This window comes from Corvus cornix, chromosome 3 (assembly GCF_000738735.6).
Source record: "Corvus cornix cornix isolate S_Up_H32 chromosome 3, ASM73873v5, whole genome shotgun sequence".
Taxonomy (NCBI): Eukaryota; Metazoa; Chordata; class Aves; order Passeriformes; family Corvidae; genus Corvus; species Corvus cornix.
The window spans coordinates 73,315,998-73,328,989 of NC_047056.1; the positions used below are offsets into that span (position 1 = coordinate 73,315,998).

Here is a 12,992-nt window from a genome sequence, read left to right on the forward strand (position 1 = left end):
ACATTTACATAAGGGGTTTTTTCCCACATTTTTTCCATTATCTGTAATTTTTAGGAAGATGAATAGTTTGCAGATTATCTAAATATCGTTACCTTTTTCTTTGTACAGCTGTTTACAAGCATTTAATGTTAACATAGTCAGACATGGTTAATTGAGCCTAATGCAGGCCAGACTCCCAGCTGTATGGTAACTGCAGTTTATTTCATGGCAAGAATCTGTTTTGTGACTTTGTAATTTATTTTGATATTGCGAGCAGCAGTTTGCTAGGTCATGGTGACATGTACAGGTATATGTCAGGAGATAGATTTTTGATATTTTTTGTCTCTGATGGTGGAAACTCCATTGAAAATAGGTGTTCTTCTATTTAAGGAAGCTTCTACAGACACCTTTAGACCTCTGGTCGTCTCAAATTTCTTTTCTATAAAAGCTGCATAGTCCATTACCATGTGTTACTATAACAGTATGTAACCCAAAGTAATAGATAAATGAGAAGCAAAAATTGATTTGCTAGTGAGAAGAACGATGTTGTCCCATTAATATAAATTCCTTTTTTTGTTTCACTATCAAATTCTAGATTAAAAGAAAAGTAACCCTGGTGATAATAAGGGGTGAAAAAAGCAATAAAACACTAACAGAAATACTTTTTATAAATTCTAAAAATAATGAACTGGAGTTTCTCCCCTTCCTCCTGGTCTAGTGTTTTTATTTAGCTGCTGAGATAGTGGAGATTGCCAGCACTTATTATATTCTTCACTAACCTTCTTTCTACCTGTTTTGATTTGATGGGCTTATACTAGGCATTCATATTTTTGAGTTAAGGCAGTAACAAAATTATATCAATGTGAAGTGTTACCCATTCATTTAGGAGCAAAACCAATGCAAATCTCCTTATTTTCTAGATAAACCAATTTTAAATGTCAAAGGTAATGTGTGCTAGGTAGTATATGGATGCTGTAGTGCCAGATGCAGATATAAACAAAGATTTGGTCAATTAGACCACTCTAGGTATAGGTATCCAATTTTCATAATTGGTACCTATAATTACTGTATTTTAGTAATGTTGCAGTGTGCCAATTTCTATCTCTGTTTTGACTGACGATCAGTGTTATCCATTCAGAATCCCTATATTCATCATGGATCACACTTCCTAGCTGTTTGATGGGACTGAGGTAATGCAAATTCATTCTCCATTCCCTTTCCACTGGTACTCACTACATCCAGTAATCACCTTAGGGCGTCCACACAATAGGATGCACATCTTTGGTACCCCACGTGTTGTCTCCAGGATCTTTCTGGGCTACCCCCACAAGTAGGCTACTGCAGGTCCGCTGCTTTGATTTGTGATTTTTCAAGTTGTCTGCCAGAAATGCCAATAATGCTTCTCACTGATTTGTGAAAAGGGCCAAAATTAATGATGAGGAGCAAGAGGAAACAAAGAGTGGAAGGAAAAAGTGCGGCAAATGCAAATGTTGTATTAGTGAAGCCTGTAATATGAATTACAGGCATTTTCTCATACTTCTGGGGTTCCAAAGGAAAGGTGCCTGGATTAAATAAAGTCCTTTGTCTGTTTTCTCCACTTTTTTGTTCCACTCTTTGGTGTTCCCACAGTTCAGAGGTTTTTATCACCATAAAATTTATGTTTGGATATAAAAGTTAGAGGAGCTTGTGCCCAACATTTCTCTCAGTAAGTTAGAGAAAACGGTGTGGATAATAATGTACTTTATCATGAATAGTAATGTACTTCATCATGTGTTCTTAGATTTCCATATGCATACTCCGGACCTGCTCAGTTTCTTTCTGTAGACATGCCAAGGCTCATTTTAAGAGTATGGCTTAAAGCTGTTCTAGGCTGGATTTTATGCTGGGGATTTCTAATTATGCAAGTTCAACAGGAAGGGTGCTAACCATGGATTCTCTAGACTCAAATATTGTTTCATAGCTTTTTCAAGTTGGTGACCTTTCCTTTAAAGTTAAAACTTTGTAAAAAATGTTAGTCTGCTGCCACGGCTTTAGCTTTTATGTAAGGCAAAAAGATTGGCAGGTACTTTGGACTGCCAAAGGAATAAGGAATCATTTTGATATTTTTTTTAATTTTTCCCCCACAATAGTTTTAAGAAATGTTGAACATCTGGCATCTAGATCACTCTTTTTTTTGACCAACTCTGCTCTGAAATCTGACCTCAACGCATGACTTACTATTGAGAAAAGAAGTCTAGACCTTTGCCATGTTAGCTTTTGACTTGAAACTAAGGCAAGCCATAACTAAGGAGAAACAGCTTCAGGGTAACTGGCAAACATGGAATATTAGGATCTAGTTTTGCAGCTGCTTTGTGGAGATGACTACGTTTGTCTGCAGCTTCACCAGCTGTGAGATGATGTACTTCTGCACAAAGGTGAAACTGAATCCTGGCCCAGGGAAAACCAGAGCAAACCAAGGCATAACGGTTCTCTAATCCTGCTCCTTTTTGCTGTCTTGGTCATGTATCTCTGTCACAGATTTACCAGGAGGGCTGGAATAGCTTATTCTGTAGAAAATCTGAGCTATACACGAGACCTGAAATAAGAATACTGCCTGTGGACTAGAACAGTGTTTTAGTCTTATCAACTAATTATTGCTTGTCTAATTAGAGCCGTATCTCAGGTCCACATATACCAGAGGGTTAACATAACTGAATCCCTTTTCACCCATCCCAGGTGCCTGATGTGGAAACACCCAATTATACAGAAGTCCCACTCAGATGGGAGTTTTGCCCAGCCTTTTATGTACTAAGGAGATAACGTGCATTTTTAGTTGAACAAATGTCCAAGTTCCTGAACTTTGATATGAATAGACATGGTGTTGGGCACAGGAAGCTCCTTGGTGTGCTTTTAACATGAATGTTTCTGTACATCTGTAACTCAGTAATTAGAATATCCCAACTAACATACCAAAGCTTCCCATACCAATTCCTTCGGGGGATTTTAAAGTTTTTTCCTAGTAAACATTTAAGCCACTCAATTTGAAGCTTGATCTATTATGGATGCAATTGAAGCCATCCTCATGTCAACTACACAGGAAGGTATATCTTCAGCCATTTTCATAAACAGAAGATGCCATAAGATGACATGTTTTGTGAAGTGATACAGTAATGATAATTTAATGAATATTTTATCATTAAAGCATCTTTCAAAAATTTCAATGTAAATTTATTTCATAATCATGCTGCTGTTTCATAAGTAATATTGGTCTACATTGTCTCAAATAATTCTAAAAGAAATTTTACTCTGATTATTTTGTCCTGTACATACAGGTTTGGTAAATATTTGGTAAATAATGTCAATGTAACAGTTATTAATGAGATCTCAAGAAAATCATGACTTATTAACTGTACCTTCCTTTTATCAGATTTTTGACTTTGTGTGACTGGGTTATCTCAAGAAAAATATTTATTTAACACTTCTTTTATGGAAATAAATGTGTGTGTTTCATGTCTAGATGGATCCAAGTCTAGAAAAGCACAGAGAACAGTTGGTAATTGAAGTTGGCAGAAAACTGGACAAAGCCCGCATGATCCGCTTTGAAGAACGAACTGGCTTTTTTTCTTCAACAGATTTAGGCAGAACTGCCAGCCACTACTATATTAAATACAATACTATAGAGGTAAAAGATGATGTTCTGTTTCTGGAGGTTTTTTCCTTCTTTTTTAATGTATACCTAGTATAGTTGTAAGATATTACAGAATATGTATCTGATTTGTTCACTGCATTTTCAAATCATATTTACCGAAATGGGGGGAGAGGAAATAGGAAAATATCAAGCAATACTGAAAAATTAGACTTGGTGTGAAGTGAGATTTGAAATTTCTATAGTCTTTTTGACTCCTTTAGGAGAATTATAAGAAACATTTTGATATCCATGGTGTGTGCAACTATTAATATATGATAGCACATTGAAGTGTAGTGTCTGGTAATGTCTATGTTTACTGTCACTGTGTGTAATTAGTCTCACATATTTATTCACTCAGGTATGTCCTAGACTTTATTTTTTTAAATGGCCACACCATTTGGCCACCTCTTGATTTTGGTGTTGTCAAGGGAGTGGGAGGGACTGTTTTTCTTAAACTGCTGGAAAGTCATTATCGAATTTGTTCCTGTTTAAATTGCATCACTGATCTTCCAATAACCTGCATTTTAGCCTTATATGCCTTTTAAAATCTTGGCTAATGTTTCTTTGTTTCCTGCTATACTTTTTTTTTTATTTTCAGTGACAAATCAATTATTTTTATTTTTAATAGACTTTCAATGAATTGTTTGATGCTCATAAAACCGAAGGCGATATTCTTGCTATAGTATCAAAAGCTGAAGAGTTTGAACAGATAAAGGTAAAGTTAAAGAATGTCTTGAAACTAGACACTTCTGTAGTACTTGCTCCATAAATATTGTCTACAGACACAAGTTTTAAATGTTAAGCACCATTATAAAATATTTTCTAAGTAGACATAATATGCTCTCACTCAAACTTATACATAGTTCAGCTTGAACTATGGTGCACATTTAATAACTAGTTATGGATCTTTGAGAATTTCTTTTAAATGCTTTTAAGAACTTTTCAGCTCTTCAATTATTAAGAGGTGAAGCTAAATGTCCATTTGAATAGTGGGTGCCTAGGGATGAGAAGTTTAAAGTATTATTGGATGTATCCCTGAACACTTTGCTTTATCAGGAATGAGGCAGGACTCACTGAAGTGAACTCTGATATATTTCCTCCAGGGAACAATATTAGATTGGCAGAACAGTAAATTCTCATAAATTCAAATTTGAAATCTAGAAAGTTGTCATAACAGATTTTATGCAGGCTTGAAGATTACTGTTCTATTCTACTCAGTTCAGTTCCAATCTCCCATTTTGCCTCCTTTGTGGGTAGGACACAAGGAAATGCATTCCACGCTGGCATGAGCTTTTTTGCCCGTGCTTCCATTTCACAGAGGTACGAGCCAGACTCCACAGGGTTTGTTAGCTTGGGCTCATTGCCTTTTTACCACAATTATACAACTTGCAGATCAGAGTTGGCTCTCATTCACCTGGCTCTGTGAGCTGGCAGTGTGAATCCCTCACTATCTACATATTTACATATTTGCACACATTGTCCGGGTATTACTGTCTCTTTATCTAATGGAGAAATTCTATTTTGCTGTAATCTCTTCTATTATAGAAGATAATAAGCAGTGAGGTTTCACAGTCATACATGGAACATTTTCCAAGCTAGAAGGTTTTTTTTATGATAGTGATATTGCTTTACTAGGTCTAAATTTAGTGTAATTTAATATTTAAAAGGAAAGCATATGGAAAATATGATGTGATATGTTTCTATATTTGTAATAAAGTTAGGAGTGATGCTTCTTGACTAAAGGACAGTTTTTCTAGTTTACTTTTTCAGATTTATATGGTATGGTATCAGTGCACCATCATTTCCAGATTTTTGTGATTCATTTGCTGTGCAGCTCTGAATGTTAAAATTAGTAACCGGTTTTCACAAGAATAACCCAGGATTTGCCCCTCAGTGTGATAGAAGTTGTGACTTTTGATAAATTAATCATGTTTCCATAATGACTTTAAAAATTCTGCATTTTGAGATATGTTACTCACCAGTAGCTGAAATACAGATCTGGATTAGACCTGAACTGTGCTGTGCAAGAGCAGAAAAAAATTATTAAAAATGCTGTTGTAAGCAGAGCATAGTATTCCCCTGAACCTGGAGTCATCTATGATGGTTGTGTACTTCATGTCTTTCTTTCCTGTGGGACTAGTGACTAGAAAGTTGGGGATTTTAACCCAATTGTCTTAGGGTCTTATGTATGTCAGGTATTCAGGTCCAAATAAAAATTACTTTCAGATGGTTCCCTGCAGGGACCAAACATTTACCCTCTTTAAATAAGTTCTACACTAACAGACTATCAGTAAGTCAAAGAATATGTAGATTTATGCTAGTTTTGCCATGTAAGGGTCATCAGTTAGAATGTGAAATGTTATGCATTATTCAAACCATAGATATTAATATTTCTTTACTCATATTAAGACTTAATCTTATTAACAGTGAAAATTTTAATATGATGAATCATAGTACTTCTCAGTTTTGAGTTTAAAAATGTATTATGCCACATGCAAACTGTGTAACTATAATGAGTACATTTAATGTTAATTCAAGATTGCCCTAATCCAGATGGACAGAGGTTTTACTCTGGTCAAATAAAAAATGAAATCTCATCAGATGAAGGATGGTAAGGTCATGAGATTCAATTTTTGTGGCATATCAAATTTTTGTATGTCAATGGCAACCTTAATAGATGGTGATGAATAACAAAATGTAATTGTGTCCCTATTAAGATAGTTTCAATTATGGTCTATTAGGTACATTGTGGAAGACGTGGGTTTACTGCTTTTTTTCTTCTTTTTTTTTCTCCTTAAAGTTAGAGATTCCATTTAAAAGTAATGTAACTATGTTATAAGGAAAATTTGATTTCAGTGTAAAAATTTTTATCAAATTGCTTCAGCCTCTTCATAATGTATAATTGTGTTTTAGGTAAGAGAAGAAGAAATAGAAGAGCTAGATACCTTACTAAATGATTTCTGTGAACTTCCTGCTCCAGGAGGTGTGGAAAACAATTATGGAAAAATTAATATCCTCCTTCAAACATACATTAGCAGAGGGGAGATGGACAGCTTCTCCCTTATTTCAGATTCTGCATATGTTGCACAGGTAAAAATAGTATTTTCTATGTATCTGTTGCTGTCTTCTGCTGTTTCAATTGTCCCAAATATTTACAATTATATAAGTAGGACCTGATCTGCATCTTTTTTGTACGTTTTTATGCAAGTTCATTTAAAAATCAGAGCCCCATGTGTGTGCATGCCTGTGCGGTATAACACTTAAATAGAAAAGTTTTGCAAAAGGTTACCTTGGGAGACTATGGCATTTTTTTGTTAATTATGAATGTCCTTTTTCTTTGTATTATCCCTATAATCTTGTTATATTTAGTAGCTCTGTGATTGCACAGAAATTATATTCTTAAATTTCAGGGTTTTCTTCTAAATGTGAAAAACTGTTGTAATCTATTTTTATGCTTTGTGTATTTTTATACTCCGTTCTGCAAAGCATAATTTGTGTTTGATTCATGTATCTTGGTTTACACAAGAAGGATGTGTTATTGTAATTCTGTTGCTAGATGTAATCTAGCAAAAAATGTGCAGATTTACATACCAGTCTATGTACTTGTTTGTTGGCTTCATTTGACACCTGACAGGTTGATTGTTATGCACATTTAGTTACTACACGGGCATGCACATAAAGGATCATGACACAGGGATCTATTTAGACAACTGTGACCCAAGAAAAGTTTTCCCTTTTAGCTCGTCTCTCTCTCACTCTTTTTTTTTTTTTTTTAACAGTCAGCAAACATGTTGCATGGAATTATTTTTGCCTCATCCTTACAAAACTACTTTGCAAAGAATTAATCTAGAAATTGCATTTAGGTGGTACTAAAGATGAGATTTAAATATTCAAAATGATACATAGCTTTTAGCAACATTTTCATGGTAATATAACCTTCTTCAGAAATGTTTGTATTTTGTAGGACGTATGGGTATAAATGAGAAAATGCTGAATTGATTGTGCACATCATAAAAATTGTGGTACTTGCACAGCAAAATCATTTTCAGTACAGTCCTTTTAATCTTTGCTTTCAAGGCAATTGCTTTTATTTGTCTCATTTATGGCATGCTTAGTGAGGCAACATGGTCTTCTTCTCAGATCTTCATTAACTGTACTTGTGGAACCAGTGCTACAAAGTGTGATTTTTTTTTTTTTTTACTTGGATAGTGACTATTAAGAAAATTATTCATCTTTTCTAAGTAAGAGGAATGTGCTTCTTTAGTAACATATGCTTCCTATCACAACCAAATAATTTTCTATTTTTTATTCCTGTTGGCATAGCAGAGCCAGTAGGGAATGATTATATTCTATTCAATGAATCAAGAACATAATTCCTAATCCAGACATAGTACTGGTAGGGAAAAAGAAAAAAAAGCATAATACAGCTTGAAAAGTTTATGAAAGGAATATAATAACTTAGGTTTTCAGGATAAGACTGACCTCATTCAGACTTATGTTAATAATTATTTTTCCAAGTCCAAAGCATATTTGTACAGCTTGGTTATACAATATTCTCAGAATATAGTAACAAGTTTAAAAAAAGTCACTACTGTTAAGCTTCTGTGCAAATGTTGTGAAATTCAGTGTGAAATGGGATGCTATTATAGAAGCATAAACTGGAAAAAAACAAAACTTGAATTTCCATGTAAAGTGAATTTGCGGGTGTCTCTTATATGGGGGGTACCTTAAGTGAATTTGCTTCAGAAGTGATTGATACATAATGCATTTAGAACTCCATGATGTTAGCATAACTGTGATCAAAGTTCTATGGCAGACCTGACACTACAATTTTTATTGGTTGCACATGTTTCTTTTCATAATTTCAGAATGCAGCCATGAGGTAGTTCTGCCACTAGACAGTGATGGAAAAAATAGTTTTCAAAAATATTTGAAATTAGTTTGAAAAGAAAAATCTATTGTTACGGTTTGTCAGAGATGAGTCTATGGGACCCTTTTCATTTTACAAAGAATATTGAGAGAATTATAACAGTTTGGCTTTTTTTTTTTCCTTTTGACTTTCCAGAATGCAGCTCGTATTGTTCGAGCTCTTTTTGAGATTGCCCTGAGGAAGCGTTGGCCTGCCATGACATATCGGCTACTGAACCTCAGCAAAGTCATTGACAAGCGGCTGTGGGGCTGGGTGAGCCCTCTGAGGCAGTTCTCAGTGTTACCACCATCCGTCCTCTCCAAGCTGGAAGAGAAGAATCTCACTATTGACAAGATGAAGGACATGAGAAAAGATGAAATAGGTGAGAAACCAGCAAGGCTGATCTGCTTAAACTAATGGGCAAGTAAGAACTAAATCTGAGCCATGAATCAATATTCCCACTCTGACCTGGCTGTAGCCACGTACCACATATTAATATGATCTGTCCAATAAATAAGGTTTTGTCCAGTTTCCACAGCTTGTAAAATGGCACAGCTCTGAGGATAAGGCCAGCTCATGTCCTGGTAGTCACAGAACACAGATGGAAAGGAGATGTCTGTTGATAAGTATTTACGTATATGTTTATATATACATGTTTATGTTGACCTGTGTGCTGCCCTTTCTGCCCACATTACATAACACACTGCTATAAAAGGCTTCTGTTTGCTTTTGCCAGTTGGCACGCTATGGCCTTTTTTTTTACTATTAACGTGAAAAAGAATACAACCAGATTATTATATCCAGGTATGCTATCAGTAAATGGTCTTCTTCTGAAAGACTGCATTCATTTTCATTGAACATGGAGAATTCATTGTCATTGGTGTCATTGCAGCAAAACCTTAATGGAATTTTTTAAAGGTTTTGACAGTCCAATAATGAGAAAATCCACAAGGCTACTGATACACATAATGAGAATTTCTAGTAAGTCTGTATAAACCGTTGTGCATAAACTGCCCACCAGCTGGTTGAAGTTGAAAAAAAAATTGACTTGTAATGCATTTCTTTTTCCCTAGTGTCCTTTTTTTATTTGGACTTTGTTTGCACCTGCTATTGCCGACCTGTTGCTAAACAATCATTTTTTGAAAAATCTAATTTTAGAATAAAATTACCATTCATACCACTTAGAACCTGTAGCATCTAACTTAATATTTATTTCATTTGCAGGAGAACTACATTCCTAGTTTAGAAAACTTTGTTATGTGCCTAATCTAGGCTGGGAAAAGTTAAATAAATATGTAGAAGTTTGCAGAATTAGAGGCTATATTTTATTTAATAAGTCAAACCAAAAGACTATGACAAAATTCTAGAAGCTTACTTTAACTGTGTTTTAATATAGTAATATTAAATGTATTAAAAACACTGCACTTTTAATTCAGAAGTGTTATAGCACTTTTTAATTCCCATCTGTTAATTTTTTGTGTATTTGTGATGTCTTTTAGTGCTTAGTATTCTTTTCCATTAATTGTATTAATGAGGTTTTTTATTTTGTTGTTGTTGTTTGGTTTTGCAGAGCTGTTTTTAGTTTGGTTTGTTGTTTTTGTTTTGTTTGGGTTTTTTTTAATTGTTCTTTCTCCTCGTACCCACACTTGGAGAAGCAGGAAATTTTGTGTAAAAATACAAAAACCAGTTTTACTTCCTTCAGTGTATTGGAAGCAGCATTGAGAAGATGGAAATGTATCTATAAATACCTGCAATTTGTCTAGTTTTGGTTTATATTAACTGTTTGAATGTAGATGAGACATGGGGTTTGACTGTGAAAACAGGTCACTGCTGACCGTACATAATGATATTTCATGTTCTCCAGCCTTACAAATATCAGAGAAAGTTGATCTGTGTAGCTCTGTGAAGTGGTTACTTGGCACACTTCCTCCTGTCCGGCCTCTCTTTCTGAGGCATGTGAAGGAAGTGCTTGCCTGGCAGACACCTTATTTTTATTTTGAATTCAAAACCATGTTGACATGAGAAAAGGGAAAACTTCCAGGTGCTGCCTTGTTTTCTTACTCCACAGGGCTAGTTTCAATCTTCAATGTTTCTTCCTTTTTAAATGTTATTGAGACCTTGGAGGTAGAGTAAGAAAGACAGGAGCTAGCTGGCTAACTCAGCCCATGGCTTTGGGGGAGGTGAAAGCATCAGATAGGTGCCAGCTCTCCCAGTGAGTGGAGAGCATGCTGTGTGCACAGATCCTGGATTCCAGGGTACCATGAATTGGTCAACACCAATCTATGAGCTATTGCAATGTAACCATGGAGTTTCCAGAAAGCCAGGAAATCACTGTGTTAGCTGAGATAAAGTCTGGTTCTTTTCAGAATGCAGATGACAAACATTGTAGAATATGCAAAATTTATTCTTTTTTTTTTTTTTTTTAGACATGCCTCTTTTCTCAGGCAGCTTTTGTTTAGAGGGTTTTCATATTTCTTAAATGCCACTGATGATTTCTCATAATGTGACTTCTAAACAAAAAAGAGGGGGTTAGAGGAAGAAAGTTTTATAATATTTTGTAGAAGTTGGGAGAGGAGCCTTATTTTCCCCTAGCACATAATTGTAAAAAAACCTCAGTGCTGTCCTTTACAAACACAGTTCACTTTGTGATATCACATTGTGATAAAGAGATTTTTGCCATGAAAAAGTGTACTTGCCTACATAGGTTTTTTGAGTCATATCTTTGAATATTTGTCATCTGCCTTTATTTAACATGATTTCTGAAGTTTTAACTCTAATTGCAAAAGCCAGTCACTGTGAAAACTTGCTATAATGCTGCATATATCATCAAGGTGTACCAACATAAGGGATTTGGTTTTTAATAGCCCAGTTGTTGGAGATACAATTATTTTACCAACTGCAAATTAAACTGATTTAATATGTATTAAAACTTTTGGTTAGGGGTTTGATTCTTAAGCAAGGTCACCATTCATTACTTCAGAGTAGAAACACCTGTGTTAGACAAATCTATCTGCCAATTTGTTAAATAAGAAAAACTGAAAAGGGAAAGTCAGTATCAATAGAAAAAAATAGCAGTTTCAAGATGCTATGCCCCTAAACGTCTTGTAATTTCAAGAAAAGGTTTGTATCACATTTTCACTTTGCACATAATGCAAATAATAGGACTTCTTCTCCTTTTTTTTAATTTATTTTTTTCAAACGTATAAGTATGCACAGGAACCACATAACGACATCAGAAAAATATCAGTAGCTATTGTAAGGTAGATTTTAACAGGGAGTATTTATGACCATCACAATTAAAATCTAAAATATGCTCCACATATTACATTAACAATTTCAGTGAAAATGTAGTAAATAAGCCAGTTTTTTCCTAAATAAGCTAGAAGGTGGAATAATTTCAGGAAAAAAAGAAATCACTGCTACATACTTTGTTTTGTATTTAAAATGAAAAGCAAGGGAACAGAGATTTGAGCTGTAAAATACAAATAGGACATTTTTCTAAATAAATATAATCGCTTTATTGCCTTAGTTACCATGATTACAATAGAAAATAATTTTTTTTTTCCCTTTGTCTCAATTACACACTGGTATATTCTGAAAGATCAGAGCTGCTGTGAGATGTTTACTTTTGTGCATTTTTAACCTATTAAGTACCTTTGTTCAGTTTTATGAAAACCATTCTGTCTGCTCTGAATCACTACACAGAAATTGTAGCTGTTCAAATCAAGTAAAAAGTTGGTATTTGTGCTCTGAAAAAGAACTATATGGCTTGGTAAGAGCCTGGTCAAAAAGTCAGTGAAGGAGAGGGAACTAGCTTGACATAATGTTTTCATTGTGAATTCTTAATAGTTATTTTAACCCCTTACTTATAGCCAGCAGGGGGGTTAATACTGATTTTTCAAGGCTTTAAATTGCTAATTCAAGTTAAGTATTACAAAATATTCAGACATGCAAGGTCAAGAGAGTCAGACATTTACGTACCCAAGAGCAAAACAAGCAAGCAATAATACTTCTCTAAAAGCCTATTTGAAAGTCAGAGTTGTATGCTTTTTCCTGGAAATGCAAATTCCTTACAGCGGATGTTTTTTTGGCAGGTCACATGCTGCATCATGTGAAAATCGGGTTAAAGGTAAAGCAGTGTGTCCATCAAATCCCCTCCATCGTAATGGAAGCTACGATCCAGCCAATCACCCGCACAGTGCTCCGAGTTCGGCTGAACATCACTCCTGACTTCACCTGGAATGACCAGGTAAAAAAAAAGGGAGGAGGAGGCAAGACGAGAAACATTAGTTAAGCTTCAATAAAGGAGATGATCACTGGGAGTCCATAGCTGTTTGGATAAGAAAAAAGGCATTTATTTTTAGCTAAAAAGCAACTTTGATGATAGGAATGGAATGACCTTTATGACTTTTGTTGGAGAAAGCAGGCAAAGATCAT

At 34.8% G+C, this 12,992-nt stretch overlaps 1 protein-coding gene across 3 annotated transcripts in view; it reads left to right on the top strand.

Annotated features, from left to right (window-relative positions):
* The window catches only part of ASCC3 (activating signal cointegrator 1 complex subunit 3), a 252,669-nt gene that overhangs the window by 162,482 nt on the left and 77,195 nt on the right, over positions 1-12,992 (top strand). For all 3 annotated transcript variants that reach the window (XM_010403548.4, XM_039568654.1, XM_039568655.1), the window contains exons 18-22: positions 3,476-3,640; positions 4,275-4,361; positions 6,560-6,736; positions 8,712-8,937; positions 12,650-12,804. In XM_010403548.4, the coding sequence (XP_010401850.2) occupies positions 3,476-3,640; positions 4,275-4,361; positions 6,560-6,736; positions 8,712-8,937; positions 12,650-12,804 (810 nt within the window). The remainder of the gene's footprint in view (positions 1-3,475; positions 3,641-4,274; positions 4,362-6,559; positions 6,737-8,711; positions 8,938-12,649; positions 12,805-12,992) is intronic.